At 33.9% G+C, this 20608-nt stretch overlaps 1 protein-coding gene across 3 annotated transcripts; it reads left to right on the top strand.

Annotated features, from left to right (window-relative positions):
* The first annotated feature begins 5058 nt into the window (after positions 1-5058).
* On the top strand, positions 5059-12274 carry LOC142622835 (putative inorganic phosphate transporter 1-8). Of its 3 annotated transcripts, XM_075796393.1 has the most exons (4): positions 5059-5522; positions 8074-8130; positions 8243-8918; positions 11127-12274. In XM_075796393.1, exons 3-4 carry the CDS (start codon positions 8308-8310, stop codon positions 11965-11967), a joined length of 1452 nt encoding a protein of 483 aa, XP_075652508.1. In that variant the 5' UTR covers positions 5059-5522; positions 8074-8130; positions 8243-8307; the 3' UTR covers positions 11968-12274. The 3 variants fall into 3 exon arrangements, with proteins under 3 accessions (XP_075652508.1, XP_075652507.1, XP_075652506.1); XM_075796392.1 differs by having other exon boundaries at positions 8074-8918; XM_075796391.1 differs by having other exon boundaries at positions 5059-8130.
* The last annotated feature ends 8334 nt before the right edge of the window (positions 12275-20608 follow it).

Here is a 20608-nt window from a genome sequence, read left to right as displayed (position 1 = left end):
TAATCCATAAAAACTAAAAAGAAAATTGCAACATCCTTTTTCCCATTACATATTAATCCAAAAATACGAAGCTCGTGGGAACTATGATCAAATGTGTGCAATAAATACTAATGTTTGTTTGTAGGTTTATTTTTATTAATTATTAACTATTTTTAGAAAATATTTTATTAACATTAATGTTGTAATAGCTTATGGGGTATGTTTGTTTGGTTTATTTTTTGGACTAAATTTTGAAACAATAGAGATATATAATATGGAAACAACGAAACTTTTACTTGAATTGTTGATGATGGGAAAATTATCTATAATATTTGATTTTTTTAAAGAGAAAAAATTACAAATAATTTGAAGCTGATAATGCAACATTGCCTCTAGTGTTGATGTCCCAAATCATGAAAATTTTCAAAAAAAATTTCAAAAAATTACCACCAATTAAATTAGTATTTGGTCCAAATTGTAAAAATATGAGATCATAATGTTAATGAACGTGATGAAATTCCACAAAGCTTGAGTAGATGTTAGTTTTGATTTTTATAAACTTTTTTGGGTTTATATGTTGGCCATTCCCAACTTCGAATTCTGGTTTCGTCCCTGAGTCCAAATAAAGTACACACGATACTTTTTTTGATGGAACAGAAACTAAACTATTAGTTTTTGATAATAAACCTCGAATACACAAGGTGATAAACTAGAATCCACTAGAGAAAATTTTGAGAAAAACTCTGCAATTTTATTGATAATAATTTGTTTTTCCTTTGACGGCTAAAAAGCCTATATATACTGAGAAAGTAAAACCCTAGGACGATTAGAAAATGTTTGAAGCTCTAATTTACACTAATTACGAGATTAGGTGGCAAAAATACTGAATTTTACCAAAAATAGTAAAAATTTGAGTTAAATGCAAAATCATAAACTACTTACCTTAAGGGTCGTCCCAAAACAGACGGGACCTTATTCTGAATTTCAAACTAAAAGTTTTTAAGGAAAAAAAATATTATTATAAACAGCAAAAATACTGTTTTTGGGACCTTAACAAAGAAATTTGCCTAAATTTAGATAACGCTAGATTTGTTGTCTCAAGTTTGGATCAGAAAGCTGATTTCCTTCAACCTGTCAAGTTTCATGCAATCCGGACATTGTCGCCCCAATGACCTCTACTAACACCCCCTTTTGATCTTACGTTGTGACTTCCTCTGTTACTTCTATTGCTCCAGGAAGACATATACTATATGTAGATAATATGATTTGTACATGTCAAACTATTTGTCTTGCCATGTGTCATAGTAAATAAATGTAAATGAGATGCTCAATTTTTTTCCTATTCTTTTCGTTAAAATGTCAAAAATAATTAATAAATCTAGACACTAATATTATTCCTTGAATTAAACCGTAACATCTCAAATTCCTACTAAAAATTTGAGCTTATGTATCATTCTTGAATCAATTTTCACTTCAATTCCTATAGTATACTATGAGGTGTGCGGTGGTATTACTGTGTTAGTAGTAAAAATTACAGTAGCATTTATTATTATTTTTTAAGAATCAATTACGTAATTGACTCTTAAAAAATAATAATAAATGCTACTGTAATTTTTACTACTATCTAACACAGTAATACCACTGCTTACGTAATTGATTCTTAAAAAATAAAAATAAATGCTACTGTAATTTTTACTACTATCTAACACAGTAATACCAATGCACACCTTTGGTGCGATGGTCACTCTACTTGTGGAGTGTGGGAGGCAAGAGCCGGAATTCAAGTCTCCAAGAGGGAGCTTCACACATATATACACTTAGATTATGTTAGAGTATAATTCTACCTCATATAAAAAAAAATAGCAATACCTTTTTGGTGTCCAAAACGATGTCATTTTGTGCATGTTCAATTTCTTACATTCTTCAATTACTGTTACTCTCCTTATCTTTCTCTTTCCCTCTTATGTATTTGTTGGACTCAAACCATACGCACAATCTCTTCCTGTTTGTACTTCTTCATCTTCCCAGATTTTCTTAGTTTCAGTCTTTGTAAATGCATAGAGTTAGAGTTGGTTTTCCATGGTTGCTTCCTTCGGAAGTGAATACTCCTGCCTTGTTGTATATGTGGCATGTTGTGCAATTGTAGCTCTAATGCCTTATTTTGGTTGATTTATGTTTCACTCCTTCATGGCAAACTAAAAAAGAATTCAAGAATTAGGAATGTTATGTCCACAATTTCACAATAATTTAATAACAAATCTTATGTGACAATAATGTGGCGTTTGGTATGGAGGAATCCACATTACTCTTAGCATCTAGATTCCTAGGAATGTGATTTCTAAAAATCACATTCCTAGGAAGGTAGCTATTCCTATGTTTGGTTTCATTGGGAATCTCTTAAGATTCCTAAAAATGTGAGATGATAATATTTGATTATTTCCAGGAATCTTTAATGAATTATTTATTTTTCTCATTCTATCCTTAGATTTGAATGTGAACTACCAAGTCCTTTAAAAAAATTCCTCTAAATAAATAATGAAAAATCAAATATAAACTATTAATTATAACAAATTCATTAAAATTATAGTCTAATATTTCAAAATGTGTACAATACCAAAATAACTATTTAATTTCTCAAATGCTTTTATTCTTAATAATAAATTTTAAAAGAGTTTAATCCATAATAATTTATTTTATATTTTATCTTAATTACTTAAATGATAAGGAAAAATGGTTAAAATTGTCAATTTATAAAAAATACAATCTCTTTTAAGTTTGGGAATCTGGATTCCCACCTGTTTTAAAGGGAATTCACATTCCTACTAAAAGGGGTTTAAGAGGGGAATCTAGATTCCCTTGGCATCTGATTCTCTAGCGTTATTTTTAACCAAATATGATAATCTTTAAACATTCGTAAGAATCTTTAAACATTACCTTGTACCAAATGCCACATAAGTTGTTACCAGTTCCAATCTTGGTTGACCATCGAAATTATTTTTTTACCTACTAGTAACAACCAGTAATAATTTGCTACCTTGGATTAAGTATCCATTTGGATACTGATGAGCGTTTTAAATTTTTTTTTTTAGAAGCACATTTCAGCTTTCCAATGGATCCCGTACACTGTTCACGGAACTCACAAACCTCTTTTGTGGGGAGTAAAATGACCATGATGGGTATATGGGCCTTTGGGCCATGCTAAGGAAGGCCGACCTGCTTCTGGGTGTAGAACTTGTTAGTACTACGGGTCGGCCCATACGCCGAGGATCCGAGAGTACAGCCGAGGATGATTTTTCCCCTCGGACGGACATCGGAGATTCCGGGACTTCATTGTAAAGGTTAGGGAATGACACGGTGAAGACCAATGGTAAAAGGGAGTGAATCCTTGAATGTCCTAGAAGCATCGATGCTAGAGAAATACCAAGGATAAAGGCTGCCACATCCGCATTAAAGACCCTGCACCTACCATCCTGGCCGCATTAATGGGGAAGTGACACCTGAACAGTGGAAGGAAAACTTCTGGTTATTATTCAAAGGCACTGAGAAAAGAAATATCTAGGCTAAGGGGGAGTTGGGGCAACACGTGTACAAAGTATCAAAAAGAAGAGTATTTAAGGAGCAACCTAGAACTGAAAATGGGGACGGACTACTTTGTAATCTAAAAGGAAAAGAAAAAAGAGGAAGAGATAATATAAGAACAACTCTTGGCTTACATCCGAGGAGGTTGATTTACAATATTCCCCGTTGTTTTTGAGTGTTTGCAATCTTTGGCTTGTCATTTAATCCTCACACACTTCTAACCTGGGTTTCAAGCCCACACTCTACAAATTTATATTGTTTAAGGCTCATTGGGCCTGAGCCCGTAACTGTTCTTGGGGCCAGGTGCAATTGTGCACTTACATCTTTTTTCAACAAAACTTTCATTAAAAATGGGTCACACGGTACTATTCACACATTTAAAAATTATTTTATTATAGTATTTTCAGTTTTCAGCAAAATAAGCGATATCTAAACACGCCATTATTGTGAAATTGTTGTGATAAATTTGTAATACGACAAGTTTCTTACTTTATGGTTTTGTGTACACAAATTAATGGTAGATTATGAATATTTTTTTAGTTGTTCATGCTAAGTTCGTATGTGGTGTCAGAAGTAGTGACACCTGAAGCACTAGATATGCAATTAGGCTCATGGTTTCTTTTCTCTTTTTATTTATATTGTGTCAATATTTTCAGTTTTCAGCAAAATAAGCGATATCTAAACACACCATTATTGTAAAATTATTATGATAAATTTGTGATACAGTAAGTTTCTTAATTTATGGTTTTGTGTACACAAATTAATGGTACATTATGAATATTTTTTTAGTTGTTCATGCTAAAGTCGTATGTGGTGTCAGAAATAGTGACACCTGAAGCACTAGATATGCAATTAGGCTCATGGTTTCTTTTCTCTTTTTATTTATGTTGTGAAAATTTGTGAAATAATTTTTTTCCGTAAGGTTAAAGAAAAGAGAAAAGAAAGAATGACATAAAAAAGTTACGTAATTCAATAATATACCTATGTACAGGAAAGACAACAAAAATGAAATTTCACTATAATTTGAATATTACAACATTAACTTAAAGGTACTCTCACAAATTCAAACTCTAAATACATCCTCAAGGGTTATAACTTACAAGACATTCTAGCTTCGTTTCTCTAGTGGGCGCGCACACATAAAAAGCTCTTATTCTCACTTGTCCGTACTACCACTCTTCTCTACCTCTATTTAAAACTAGAGATTCAGCAGAATTGGAAATAGTTTCAGGACTTTCAGCACGTGAAACTTGCTTGGTCAAAAATAATGGCAAGCATTTATTTCCAATGGAGTCATCCATTTCGGCTACAATGAGAAATTTAATTTTGACTTGTATGACAGGTGTCTGTTCCTTACTTTTTGACAGCACTGGACAACAGCAACATTTACTGTTGGCTTGTGATGTCAAGCCACCGACAATTCAAGCCATTCTAACAATTTTCATCCACACAAACTTTTTGATACAATTCCTGAATGTCATGTTCCCAAAGTTGTATTAGAGGTTGCCTTAAATGCTTCTGTTATGAATAAATGGCTTTTTTTGTTGCCCATTGAGTTAGTAAACCAAAAGAAGCTTGAGTTCTAATCAGATTCATGTTTTCTCAATATCACACACACATCGAGAAATTCAATAGTTCATTGTGGAAAATCTAATTATCCTACACAGATGGTTCAAGATGATACGATACTAAAACAAGACTTTCAAGCAAAATGTTCCTCTGTTTCTAATTCAACCATGAGTGAAGCTGTTCAGGAAAGGCAGGTGCATTATAAGTTATTATTCGAGATGCTCAAGGGTTGGTCACTGGTCCAAATTAAGTCTGTCAAGGTGTAGTGCTTGGGTACAAGGCCAGATTTTATGATAGAACCTGCTAGAAACTTGCAATGGTTATATTTCTGGAATTCAATTGAAATGAGAAACCTATTGTTCTGTTTCCCATTTAAGTTCTTCACTTAATTTTCGGTGAGTACTGCTTACCCTACATTTTAACACGGTTTTCAAAGGTGTTTCTTTGATAAACCATTCATTTGCAAATTTAAGTCTATACCTGTATTTCCAAATTTTTTTTATTTTATTTTTTTGGCTATGTTTTCGCACTTCTGTTTCTCATCTCTCTGTTTCCTGCATCTGCATCAGGTTACCAATGAGTTTTTTTTTTTTTTTTAATATACTGTTGCAAAAATGTTTTGGAATAACATTTGTGAATCATGATCCTTTTTTTTTTTTTTTGATTCAGTGAATCATGATCCCAGTAGTCTAGGCCCACTAACATAAAATATAGATAGTGCGTTTTGTTAGAGAAGGCCGGAGGTAAGTGTAATAAGTTTGGTACTATACTTGTGTGAGATAGAATTTTCTTGCAAATACATCCAAGGACATAGACTTGACTAGAAAAAGATAAGAGAGTGACAATTTCCAGCCTGTGATATACATTTATTTCTGATGACTCTCTGGTTCCCTATGCATGAATTAGACAACAGTTTTTCTATTGGCTGCTGAGCACTTCTAGTGCCACAACAAAGGCTGCTCTATATTTTATAAAATTCGATTAAATCATAACAACTCCATTGACTCTTCACATGTGTGTAAAGTTAGGTGCATTAGAGCATCCACAGCAGTGGAGCTAAAAATTTAACTTTTTAGCTCCACCAAAAGTTACTTTATCGATTTTACCTATTCACTTTACAAAACATGCTGCAGCAGTGGATCTATTTTAGTTTTCAACACAATAAAATTATATAAACATCACAATAAAATAATATATCCACTATAATAAAATAATATATCCACTACAATAAAATAATATATTCATTACAATAAACAACCATCACAACTACCCGCAACCGATACCATCGACTCTTCCACCGCCACCGCAATCGCTACCGCCACCGCTACCGCTGCCACCGCCGTCGCCGCTACCGCCACCGCCGCCGCCGATTCTTCCACCACCGCAACTGCCTCCGCCACCGCCACCGCAGTCGCTACCGCCGCAGCCACCGCCACCACTACCACCAACACCGATTCTTCCACCACTGCGGCTGTTGCCGCCACCGACCCTTCCACCACCGCCCAAATTATACTTATACATTTTTTTTTTTTACTAAAACAATTTCTCAATCATCATGATAGCGTAACAATAATATTTTATTTTAACTCCAAATTATATATATACAAAACTCAAACTAAATTATGAAATAGAGGAACTTTATAATAAAACCACACCACAAATTCCTGCAAACAGAAAAATCCCACAACATTCCAATACAAATATATTTTGTCTATTCATAGATGCTGTGAATCAAAAGCCAAAAAAAAAAAAAAAAATTGGCTAAAGTTCCCTGCACACAGACAATTCCCAATCTAATCTTTATATCAAAACTTAAATTCTTTTTTAGTACTAGTTGATGGACAGAGATGAAATCAGTCAACCAACATTTCTCTATATAAACGTGTATTCTAGAAACTGTGTAGGATGTGGTTCTTTTTACAAACTTCATTTTGGTTCTTTTTTTAGTAATATCATGGTTATGAAATCCATAAATTCCTGCAAACAGAAAAATTCCAATACATTTCATCACAAATACATTCAGTCCAATACATTCTGTACACAGAAAACTCCATACACACAGAAAATTACCCTGCACATAGAAAATTTCCAATACATTCTGTCCAATACAAATACGTTCGGTCAATTCACAAATGTTCAACTGACCTGAAGTGAAACAGAGGGCTGATTGGCGGTGAGCTGAAAGGGCTGATCGGCGGTGAGCTTGAGAGAGTTTTGAGAGAGTTGAGTGCTTGGACGGCGTGGGTCTGAGGCCGAGAGGGTTGATCGGCGTGGGTCTCAGTTGATCGACGGTGGGTCTTAGCAGGTGGAACGGTGACGTTGAAGACGGCAAGGGCCGGGGGTGGCGAGCTTGAGAGAGTTGAGAGCTTGGACGGCGTGGGCTGAGGTTGATCGGTGGTGAGCTTGAGAGAGTTGAGACGTCGTCGGTGTGGGTCTCAACTGATTGGCGTGGGTCTCAGCTGACGGTGAAGACGGCGTCGGCGGCGGTGAGCTTCAAAGAGTGACTGTGAAGAGAAAGAGAAGGAGAGAGTGAAATGGAGAGACTTCCAGAGTGACTGAAGAGAGAAGACGGCGTCGACGGCGGTGGCGGTGAGCTCAGAGAGGGACTGTGAAGAGAAAGAGAAGGAGGGAGTGAAATGGAGAGGCTTTCCGGAGTGTAGCGTGAAATGAAAAAGGAAAGGAGTGATCTATTGTTTTTTAATCCTGCCCGAATAAAATAGTATTTTTTTTTATAACTTTCAGCTACAGTGCTCATGTATCAATACATGAGCACTGTAGCGCAAAGCTAAAATTTTTTAGCTTTGCCTCCACTGTTGCAGGTGGGTTTTTATGGTTTGAGTGAAGCTAAAATAGTAATATAGCTATTTAGCTCCACTGCTGTGAATGATCTTAATATGTGTAATAAATACTATTCATGGAAAATCATGATGAAAATCGTGGAAACAGATGTTCAGTACTTCCCCGGCAATAACATTTCCCATCAACTTCAAAGGAAACTACCTGGTAAGTAAGAGGCCAAAGAATTTTGAAGGCCTACTTTCTGGCTCTTCTTATTAAAATTCGATAGGAGGTTAGCTTTTCAAATCTTGCTAAGAAATCGCAATGGCGTTGAAAGTTCTTTCAGCCCTCGACACTGCAAAAACTCAGTTATACCATTTCAAGGCCATCATCATAGCTGGTATGGGCCTCTTCACTGATGCCTACGACCTCTTCTGTATCGCTCCGATTATGATACTCATCGGACGCGTCTACTACGAGAACGATCCTGAGTTTGTGATCCCACCAATCGTAGCGTCCACCATGGTGGCTATCGCTCTTTTGGGTACCGCGATTGGTCAACTAGTATTTGGAAGGCTCGGTGATAAAATAGGTAGGCGCCGCGTGTACGGGCTCGCTTTGATGATCATGGTGCTGAGTTCCATTGGATGTGGGTTCTCTATATGCACCACAAGGAACTGTGTTCTGGTGAGTCTGGGGTTGTTCAGGTTCGTTCTGGGCTTAGGGATCGGTGGGGACTATCCCTTGTCGGCTACGATTATGTCGGAGTTTGCTAACAAGAGGACGCGTGGTGCTTTTATAGCTGCCGTGTTCTCAATGCAAGGCTTTGGGATCTTGGCTGCTTCGGCGGTCACCATGGTGGTGTGTGCTATATTTGACCGTGCATCAAATTTGTCAGCAAAAGATCCAACGCCCAAGGAAGCAGATATCGCATGGAGGTTGATACTGATGATTGGTGCAATTCCCGCTGGGTTAACATTTTATTGGCGAATGATGATGCCCGAAACTGCCAGGTAAATATAATTTTATATTTGAAAAATTGTTGTTTTACTTTCTTTGATGAACATTTTATACCAGGACTCCAAGTTAGGGGCTGTACATAAAATGAAAATTCTAAGTAGTAATAGCAAATCAAGGAGGTCTTTTACTCTTTTTCGTATCCAAAACCGTTTCAATTAAGCTAAGAAAACAAAATATTTTAGTACGGATTTCAAATTTTGCTACTTTTATAATAATAATAATAATAATCCGCACATGGTATAATCCCAATCTATTAATCTAATATATAGTAATATGAAAATATATTATACTAGAATTATATCATCTTTGAGTAATTATGAACCAATTTACATAATTGTTTTTCTTTTATCATATAATCCCACTAGTCCAATGGTTTTAGTTTTCCCACCCATCTACAAGCCACGTTTTTTGTTTTCATCTCTATTATTCTCCTTCAACCATTCCTTATCCTCCAGACCCTTCTTTGATTTTTCTCCACCTCTTCCACATCCACACAATTAATCATTTTTACTTTTCCCCTTTCTTTCTTCAGCTTGTTTCTCTTTCTTCGTTTTACCTTCTTCCTTTTTGTCCATTTCGTCCACTGTAAACTCTCTCTCTATCTCTCTCTCTCTCTCTCTCAAGTGTCCTCCAAAACATCAATTATGCACATGTTATGCTTGTGCTGCAGTGACAGTATGCGTCTCTCACTCTCTCTCTTTTTTTTTTTTCCTTTGGGAGTTTGATGGAAGGACCGAAATTTAAATTCATAGATTAGTTTTGTTACAAAATTTAAATAAGTACCTGTATGAATATACTAATATTTTTTTTATCAAATTTTAGGGGGGACATTGCCCCTCAAAGCCTAAGTACCTACATATTTTATCATAACTTGTATATATCTTATCCTATGAAGAAAGAGTATAAGAATGTCTTAACTAATTGAGAGGGGTGAAGTCCATGAAAATTCCTAAAATAGAGCTCTTTAGCTCAGCCTTATAAATTTTTTAGTACTAACCATTAATTTTCTTTTTTGGAGAATAACCACGAAGTAACTTAAGCAAGTATAAAACTTTCATTCCGTTTACACAAGAAAAAAGAAAAATTGTGTATTTTTTTTTTTCTATTAGTTTCTTTAACACATTTATTTATATATAGTTTTTTTTTAATTACTTGTATTCTAAATACAATTATACTATTTCAACTTTTAACAAATAAATAAATTTTTAAGCGCACATTAAACATAATACGCCCATAAAGAGAGGAGATCCCAAATGACCAGTTTTTTAATTTTATTTTATCTGATATTTGAAAGATAGGAAATTTGAACACACTAAAAAGTATTAATAAGTTACTAAGTTGTTGACCATGTTGCTTGAAGTTAGTTGACTTTGTACGGCCCATTAAGTGTTAGGCGAAGAATATTTTGTCTTAGTTAGACATTTACACGAAGAATATTGTGTCTTAGTTAGACTTCTACAACAAGAATATTGTGCCTTAGTTAGACTTTTACAAGAAGAATATTGTGTCTTACATAACAGCCACTAAAATATTTGGACCAGCGTGTCCATTGGGTAGAAGCCTAGCTATTTGGGTAAGAGAAGAAAGCAAAACTAAATTTATATTTTATACTAGTTCTATACAAAATGAAATTTAATGCATCTTTATTCTTGGAAAAAGTCACAATTATTGGATGGGAATAGGTATCAAACGACCAATTCTTCTTTATGGGTCCGTTAAATCATATTCTTCATTTGTTAATATACATGTTGAATTCAATTGAGAGTATATATAGATGAAATAATAAAATAAAATAGGCTCAATAATGTCCACAACTAATCCCCTATTATGATATATTCCACTTTTATTTCAGGAGTTCGATCAGTTTTAAGCAGGAAAAGTCACATATATAGTTCATCGCTAGTAGTTTTAACGATAAATTTTCCGTTTTACCGATATTGTGCAAAGCATTGTGGTTTATAAATTTTAATTCTGGTTCAAGTGACAAAGCTGAATTACTCGTTAAAACCGTTGTATGTTATAACTATGTGATATTTTTTAGAAATAAAACAATAGTCCTGGACTTTTCAAAATGGAAGAAGATTAATTGAAATGGGGTTTGGGATATCGCCTGTGACAGTTTCAAATTGATATATTAAGCTCTGATCTTATTCAATGGATGATAGTTTATCTCTTTGAGTTATGTATTGTTTTTCATCTAGATACACAGCTTTGGTGGAACAAAATGTCGTCCAAGCGGCTATGGACATGGAGAAGGTGTTAGAACTTCCAATGAGTCAGATTGTGGAAGATGAGCTATTGTCACCTATTCCACCGCCCTATCCCCTCCACTCCAAGCAATTTTTCCATCGCCATGGTCGTGATCTATTCTCTTGCTCCTTCACATGGTTTCTTCTTGATATTGTTTTTTACAGTAGCACCCTCTTCCAGTCTCATATATATAATCAACATCTCCCAAAGAATGAAAACATGAATGCCTATCGACATGCTTTTGAAGTTGCAAAACTCCAAGCAATTATCGCAGCTTGTTCTACAATTCCAGGCTATTGGTTCACTGTTTATTTCATTGATAGGATTGGAAGGGTCAAAATTCAAATGATGGGTTTTTTCTTTATGGCAATGGTTTTCTTAGCACTTGGGATACCCTATTACCAATATTGGTACAAAGAAACGAATAACTCTAAACCCAATAAAGGTTTTTTAGTCCTCTATGGCATCGCCTTCTTCTTCTCAAATTTTGGACCTAACACAACTACTTTTATAGTTCCAGCGGAGCTTTTCCCAGCAAGATATAGATCAACATGTCATGGCATTTCTGGGGCTATTGGGAAGGTAGGGGCAATTATTGGTTCTGTAGGATTTTTATGGGCTTCAAATGGGAAAAAAGAGATTAAAAAAGAAGAGAATTTTCCCGAAGCACTTGGAATGACTGCCTCATTGATAATACTTGCTGGAGTTTGTTTGCTAGGGATGGCGGTTACATTCTTTTTCACTCGTGAAACTATGGGAAGATCGTTAGAGGAGAATGAGAATGATGATTAACCTAATTAGCGCTGTGCTTATCGAGAATAAGTATACAATTAATGTTGTTTTCCTAAAGAGCAAGGTTGTATCTGTTTTATGTCAAAAGTCCAAACCATGCATGTTTAGGCCTCATGATCTCCCTTCATGCTAGACTGAATCGTGCAATATAATTGAGATGCGACAAACTCGATTGAATTGAAATATTCTTTTAAAATTGAACCTCCTGTATTTAGAAAACTAACTATTTGTTTGCACTTTGCACATAGTAATTTGTACGTCATATTCCATGTCAAAGTAACATCTTTGTACATTGTTATTGATATAATCCAATAAATTTTACGTCTGTTTTGTAGATTGTAACAATATATGATATATCCTTGATATTGAAGCAAGTCATCAAGATTTTTTTTCCAAATGGTTGTGAATTTTAAACCATACAATTTATTAAGTTGTTTTATACCAAACAAAAATTAGTAGAAGAAGAAGGTCATATCCTATAATTAAAACTCTTTTATTCAGGGACAGGGTTAAAACTTTGAGTTAAAGGGTGGTTATATTGTTGGCTGTGTGCGGCGGTTTTAACCTCTAACTTTGCTACTTAGCTGTTGAGATTTTTTTTTTTTTTTTTGTAGGTAAGAACAAAATTATTTTTGTTTAGAATTTTCTAAAGAGTAGGGTTATTTATTTTTGATAAAATTAGTTAATTGAGCTATTTTTTTTAGTTCTGTTGGTAATTTTTGTTAATTTTGTTTGTAATTTTTGTTGTTGAGCTTTTTCTTTCTTTTTTAGGCTTGTATATTTTGTTTTAAATTTTGGATCTTTTTAAAGTTACTAAAATGAGGAAAATGTTAGAGCTACAAGTTTTTTTTATAAATTACTGATGTATTAAATGGTTACTAGTAAGTAAAAAAATGATGTGAGTGGTGGGCCTATATGCGAACCAATTAGAATTTGCTACCAAAATAATTTGTAAAAATGTTATAAAAAAGTTTGTGAGTATAACATTACTCATAGAAAAAAATCAATGATATTATTAAAGGGAAATAAAATGAAATTTTATAGAATAAAATTTCTAAAATTAGTATACATGTATATAATAATTTTCTTTTTTTTAAATTAGGAGAGAGGGGGGGGGGGGGGGGCAATTGTCCAATGGTGGTTCCTTCCTTGTATTTGTGAGGCGGCCTCGGAGTAGTAACAAAGTTGAGATTATTTATTTATTTTTCCTCCTATATATATATAACAGAGTTGAGATTTGATTTAGAGGTTAAATTATTTTGACACGCGCACCTATGCACTCATATGCATTACTGGCCTCATATACACATATTGTACTTGAATTTAATATGAAAAATATTAAACTATTTATTTATGTGATTATTAAGTGGTATTTTTTTTTTTTTGATAATTGGGAAAAATGAGATTTAAATTTTGAACATCTTCTTTAAAAAGACTAATATATGTCAATTAAACTACAAGATTCTTGACAATATTAAGTGATTTTTACTATAGTGGCTTGTTTGGGTGGGAAAGGAATTGAATAAAAATAATTATTTTGAAATATCGCTTCCATTCTCTTATATATAATTTTTAGAGATTAAATTCTGTAAGGGTGTAGTGTAAAACCCAAGTTTTACTCATTCAATCCCAACATGTCATATAATCATATTACATATTATAGAATATGCATAACCACACTCAATCAATTCTAATACTCATTTGAAAATCCAACTTAAATGCATGGTTTTGAAACCCAGACCATTTAATGAACCAGGAAAGTGAGAGATTCAAGATTTTTGAAGTTGGACTGAGGTTCAACTAAGGTCAAACCGTGATATGTCATTTAAATTTTTGGGTAAACTACGTATTTGGTCCCTATCCTATACACCATATTTCAATTTGATCCCTAAGCTTTTAATTGTGTCAATTTGGTCCCTAACCTTTCTTTACCGTGTCAATTTAATCCTTACAGTTATCTTTTGGATGAAAATTAATGACATGTCTAATTGCCAAAATAAAAAATTAGCTTCTGTTGATGTGATAATAAACTAAAATTTTATTTTGGCTATTTGCTATGTAAACAATTTTCATCTAATATATAATGGCAAAGACTAAATTGACACGACATTAAAAAATTAAGGACCAAATTGACATAATTGAAAGGTTAAGGACCAAATTGAAATATGGTGTAAAGGCTAAGGACTAAATATGTAGTTTACCCTAAATTTTTTTAATATATTTGGTACTTAAATTGGTTTATGTTTATTAATTTTTCATTCCTAACCAACAAGATGCGTGTGGTCGAATAGTTTGCATGCTGAACATGTTATTTCACTTGCTGAGAGTAGGTTCAAGTCTTGCCAGTGCATATATGCATCAATTTTTACCAAAATAATGACATGGATGAATCAAGTTCTTATAGAACCAGTCTAAAGACCGGTTCCTAGTTAACCCTGTCGGACCGGCCAATCCAGTTCGAATCTCAAAACAATGCTTAAATGTAAGTTTATTGAAATGTTAGGGTAAATTGCAAAGTACACCCCTAATATTTGGAAGTGATTGGATGTTACACCCCAACATTCCAGAATTTTGATTTTACACCCTAACGTTTGGTTCTGTTAGCAAATCATCCCTCAATTAGTTTTTGCTGTTAACTGCCATATCATCTTGCTGACGTGTTTTTTTTTTTTTTGCCAAATAAGCCCTAAAATGATACAGTTTCAATGGCAATGAAGTGATGACCTGGCACATGCAAAACGGTGTCATTTGCCCAAAGGGAAAGAAAAAAAAAATCTTCAACTTCACCGATTCCCCACCAAACAGAAAATAAGGCCCACAAACTCCTTCCCACGTGACTCTTGGACTCTCCTCTACTTTTTTTTAGTTTTAATTTTACTTTCCCACTTCTCAATGTTCCTTCTCTCTTTGACCTTACTTTCATCATCTTCTTTTATTGTTCGCAATAACATTCACACTATAGTACACTCTCACACTCAAACAACTCTCTTCTCCTCTATTTCAACTTCTTTAACATCTACCTTCTCGCCATATTGTGCAGATCTTCTCTCTGCAAGACAAGATTTAAGAAACTCTTCGCCTCCATTGACAAGATCAAGTGCATAGGAGCAGTAAAAAAGGTTACCTCCTTATTTCAGTCCAGAACAAGCATTTCGGCTGAAAAAATACTCTTTTTTCGCCTACCCAAAGCCTCACAAAAAGAAAACCCAGAAAAATCCAACCTTTTTCACTTAACCAAAACTCCAGAACAAACAAGCAATTGTAGAGCAACAACAACAATGGAGTATTTGAGAATCAGCAAACAAAGACAATCACAAGCAACACCAAAGGCACTTTGATACTGTTGATTGGGACGAATTTTTTACTTCTAGCATTCCTCAAAAAATTTTTTTTTTTTTTTGGACATTCTTAAAAAGGAGGAAAAAATGTATAACTAACAAATTTTTTCATATAAAACAAAAACACGTGTTTTAAATAAAAACAATACTGTAACAGCCCGTTTGGGAGGGAAAGGAATTGATTGAAAATTAATAATAATGTTGGAATATTTCATTCATTTTTTCTATTTGGAAGTTTTAATGGAAAGAACGAACTCATACTTGGTGGAATGTAAACCATTATTATCTATAGGGTTGTTTTTTTCAAAAGGGGTTTAATCCCTTATCAAATTTTCCCTTTAAAAAAATATAAAATAAGTTGGGACTCCTAAATTTTTCAAAATTTCTTGACTTCCTAAACTATTTATTTTTCTAGAACCTTTTCGGGACGAGTCATTTGGCGGTGTCCATAGATATGGATGTGGATCATCAATACTTACAAAGACCCTCAATATCTATGTACACCAAATGGAAGTGGACAAAGGCCTTGTCCCATCTTCAAAAAAAGATAGACACATAGCATACTATAATTAATGGAACATAAAGTGGAAAAAATGGTATATATAATTTCTATGCCCTCCTATATGGTACAGGATCCTCGAGCCCTTTGGGTTTTCGACCCCAGCCCTATGGAAAAGTCCCTAGCCCAACCCCTTATACAGGGTAAGACCCTAAGCCCACAAAGCCGTGGGCCCAAGCCTTATGCCACGGTGCTTGGCCCCAGGGCACATTGGGCCTATGATCTCCGTCAACTGCCTTTCAGATAAGAACGTGATTGCTCGAGGGTACACATCTTGGCTGTCCGGTAAGGCCTTGGGGAATATCGTTGCCGAACAGCCTTTAGGAGGCAGGAACTAATTCCAATGCCACTACTACCACTCCCAACAAACATCCACTTGAAAACAATGGAATTGGACCCCCATCTCCACTAATAATCAGGAATAATCATGACATTCCCACTGACATTACACTATAAATAAGAGATTAGGATGAGAAGCAAGGGGGTTGGAAAACTGGGGAGAGAGAACTGATAGAAAAGAGTGAGGAAACTAAGAGAGAAAGGAAAGCAATTTTGCAGAGGAGGGCTTGCAGAAACTAGAGAGTATTTGGGTCACTAAGCACAGGACCACCCATAGTAGGAAATCCTAAGCCCACAATACAATAGATTGTGAGCCCAAAGTAGAGGTTGAGCCTAATAATCACAATTTGGGTACGCACAGCTACAAAATTTGTTGTAGCCTAAGATTACAACCTTACTCAATATATTTTTATTGGAGATAAATTTTGACAAATCCACCGTTAGATTACATCTTCTTCTTATATCTTCCATACTTGCAAAATTTCTATAAAATTAAAAATTAATAACTATGTTATCAATAAATTGTTTAAATTGCAAATTTTTGTAGTTTAAAATTATGCATAAAATGTAAGCTTATAGATCCTATAATAAATAATATCCAATTAGCACAAAATTTGATATGTGTATTAAGAACATAAAGAACATGCAATTCAACGGTTAGATTTTCAAAATATGTAGTAATGTAAATGATATTGAGTAAGGTTGTAGCCTTAGGCTACAACCAATTTTGTAGCTAAACTTTGTCCTTAGTGAGAGTAGCCACTTTGCGCAATCATGGCTTTTAAGCCCAACTTTTATTAATCACATGTAAACTAAAGAAAATAAGAAAATATTTCTTAATTTCATTAAAATTAAATAATAAAATAGATAATAAAAATAATTTTTTCTTTTTTTTTTCTTTGGAAGTGAAGTAATCTTTTATTTTAAGTTATATAATGAACGCATGCTGTGTGAGATTAATTTTTTATATAAAAAAAAAACATATTTATTGCTCCAAATTTATATATATTCAAAAATAATTACAATTGAAAACATAAAGCATATCTAAACATCAAAAAATCTTATTTCATTTAAACATTTTATATGGTCCCAAAGAGCAAAACATTAGTTTTCAGTCAAACATAATTAATTTCATTAAATTAGAGAATTAAAATTGTGAGGGTCAAAAACTCAAACACAAATAGATGTGTGGTGTAATGTCTAGATAATTGACTTGCACAATTAATTTATAATAAAAACAAGGTAGAAATTCCACAATGGGAAAACTCGAACACCTGACTAAGAAAGTAGGAATAAAGATGAGATGCTCAATTATATACAGGTCACTTTCCCGAAGTGTGGGGAGTAAACAACAAAAGAAAAATACAACATGGCACTCTCTCTTACTCTTTTTTCTAGGGTTTTCTCTTGTTATTTTAGAGTGTTATGAATACCGCTTCGAAACCCATTTCGGTTTTCTCTTTCCTAATCTCCTTTCTGTTGCAACCTCCTCCCCTTTTATAAACATCTTTCCTTCCCTCATCTCTCCAACTGGCCTGCTCCCAACCAGATTTTTCAGGATACTTGTCACATCCTCCATTGGTTCTTTACCATTTTCATCATGAAACATGACTTTTGGGAGGTATCTGCACTGTTTAGGTTGTCCTATATATATTTAATGTGGAAGAGATTAGGTAAAGAACCCTTTATTAATATGAAGGTGACGGCCCCTATGACCCTTATGCTTTCAGGAGGTTTCCCAAGGTGCACTTAGTACAAGTGGTACCTCGGCTAAAAAGGGGGAATCGATTCCCCGTGGTCCCTCTTTTGTCCACCGAAGGATCACCTGTGCTTATGACCTCGAATAAGAGTTTCAGTATTGGTGGCATACTTAGAACTCCGTGGCAATCGTCTTGGGATGTTCCCCTTTGCTATTCATAAAGATGGGTATGGCCAATTCCTTCAAGTATGATCTTCTAAGCCTTTAAGCCTCGGCTGGGAATCAAGTTCACCCCCCCCCCCCACCCACAAAAATGTTTCCACTTATATCAATTAGTATTTTTTTAGTAGTACTTAAACATAAGATATTGTAAATAAATAGACGATTTACTTAATTAAATCATTATATATGATCAAATATAGTCTAAGGGAATTATATAAGTTTATATATTTTAAGATCATTATTTCATTTATATTTGAAAAAAAAAATTGGTAATGATAAATACCTTGATGCTATCATTTAACAGTACTCTTCCTCGTCTTTTTCTTCCTCGTAATCATTGGATCAAGCTTGTGGTGATTGTGTTGCATGGTTTATATTGGGAACCACTTGGTTTCATATAAAATAAAATTAAAACTTAGCTTATTTTCATTCTTTTTCAAATTCAAATATTCTTTTTTTTCATTACCTCATCCTCACACGAAAAAAAAAAAAAAAAAGTAAATAAAACAAAACAAAAGAAGGGTGGGTATACCTGACTCATATGGTGAAATCCCACACACACACACACACATATATATATATATATATCAACTTTTTTGGTGGGGGTGAATTTATATACTAAATAGCTTGTTTTATAGGAATATTAGTAGACCCGGGATTTGGGGAAAAAGAAAGAAGATAAGATCTACATATTAGAAAAAGAGTGTAACTTCAACGTGAATTAATTGTGTAACTAACAATAACAATTAAGAAAAAAAAATTAATAAGAAATTAACAACAATTAAGCTTTTGCGTTTATTCCTAAAATTGATAAAGCAATAAAATAATAGTTTCTTTTTAAGATAAATTGCAAAGTATACCCTTGACGTTTGGAGTTGTTTGGTTTTTACACCTTAACATTTGGGAAATTAGATTTTATACCCTAAAGTTTCATTTCGTTAGCAAAACCCACCCTTTGTTAGTGACTCGCATATGTGGCTGTTAAATACCACGCTGGCAGCTTACGTGTAATTTTTTTTTTTTTGTTGCCAAATCATACTCCCAAAACGCGTTGGCTCCACGTATCTTTGATTTCCACGACACCTGGGTTACTGATCTACGCCGTTTTGGCTGAAATCAAAACACAAAACAAGTGTTGCGGCACCATTTCACTAGAAATCAAAAACCCATTCACAAACTTGCTGATGCTCCCCAATCCCCACTCACCCAGCCCTCTTTGGTTCATCCTCTTCTGTCAGGTTCTTCTCTTGTCAGAATATAAACTAACAGAGAGAGGCAAAAAAAAAAAAAACTTTGCAAAATGAGAACTACCATATGACCAAAAATTTATGCAGAGAGGCCAACAGTTTCACGAGTTACAGAGGGCATTTTAGCCCTTAAGGATGCCATTTGTACCGAAATACTCAAAACAAAAAAAAACATTACTGAAGCAAGTACCTCCATGGATTTCATCTCATCTAGCACAGTCAGCTCTCTTAATCTAAGGTTTCGTTTTGTGAACCTTGTAGAATTAAAAATTTTGAATTACTAACAGTTATTGCAGATGGCTCCCCACAAAGCCTCTCCATCTTGTTTGTTCCAGCTCGCCGGCGATGGTGAGAGATCTCTTCAGATCGAAGGCGATGGTTTGGGAATTTAGTTTTTGGTGAAATGGGGTCATTGCTAGCTGATATTGTGTTTTATTTTCGTCCAAACGGCGCTATTTTGGAAGCTGCTTGTAGCGCCATGGTGTTTTCTTTTAAACGACTTTGTTTTGAAGTGTGATTTGACCCCAAAAAACAAAAACAAAAATACATATCAGCCATTAGCGTGTCATTTAACAGCCACGTAAGCGAGTCACCAGTGAAGGGTTGAGTTTTGCTAACGGAATGAAAGTTTAAAGTATAAAATTTAATTTCTCAAACATTAGGGTGTAAAATCTAAACAACCTCAACGTTAAGAGCATACTTTGCAATTTATCCTTTTTTTTTAATGTAATAATAGAATAATAGTTTTTTTTTTTTTATAATAGAAGACTAGTTGATAACTAATAAGAACAGATACTCTAACAAACTAATAAGAAAAATTAGAGGAAATATATCCTAATATATGATATAAAATTAATTTACTAATTAGTGAGAGTTGCCACTTGACGTAACCAAAGCTTTTAAACTCTACTTTTATTATATAGTATATGATATTAATTTCTACATAAAAAGTAAAAGAAGAGAGAATTGTTATCATATAATTTATCAAGTTGTTCTCTAGACCTAACAAAAGGTAAAACATCAATTTTTTGATAAGGTTTTCCGTCAAATCAGTTTGGAGGAATTCCTTCCAAGTTTCAACCCACGATGGTTTATAAAATGTTAAAATTATGTGTATTATTTAAATAAGTCATATGATTTATTTATAAAATTATATAATGAAAAGTACACCTAGATAGTCCTTTTTAACCACCACGGAATAGATTAAATAAGGTTTCCTCCAAAATCATTTGAAGGT

The sequence above is a fragment of the Castanea sativa genome, chromosome 1 (genome assembly GCF_040712315.1).
Source record: "Castanea sativa cultivar Marrone di Chiusa Pesio chromosome 1, ASM4071231v1".
NCBI classification, from domain to species: domain Eukaryota; kingdom Viridiplantae; phylum Streptophyta; class Magnoliopsida; order Fagales; family Fagaceae; genus Castanea; species Castanea sativa.
This window is presented reverse-complemented; position numbering and strand designations above follow the sequence as displayed.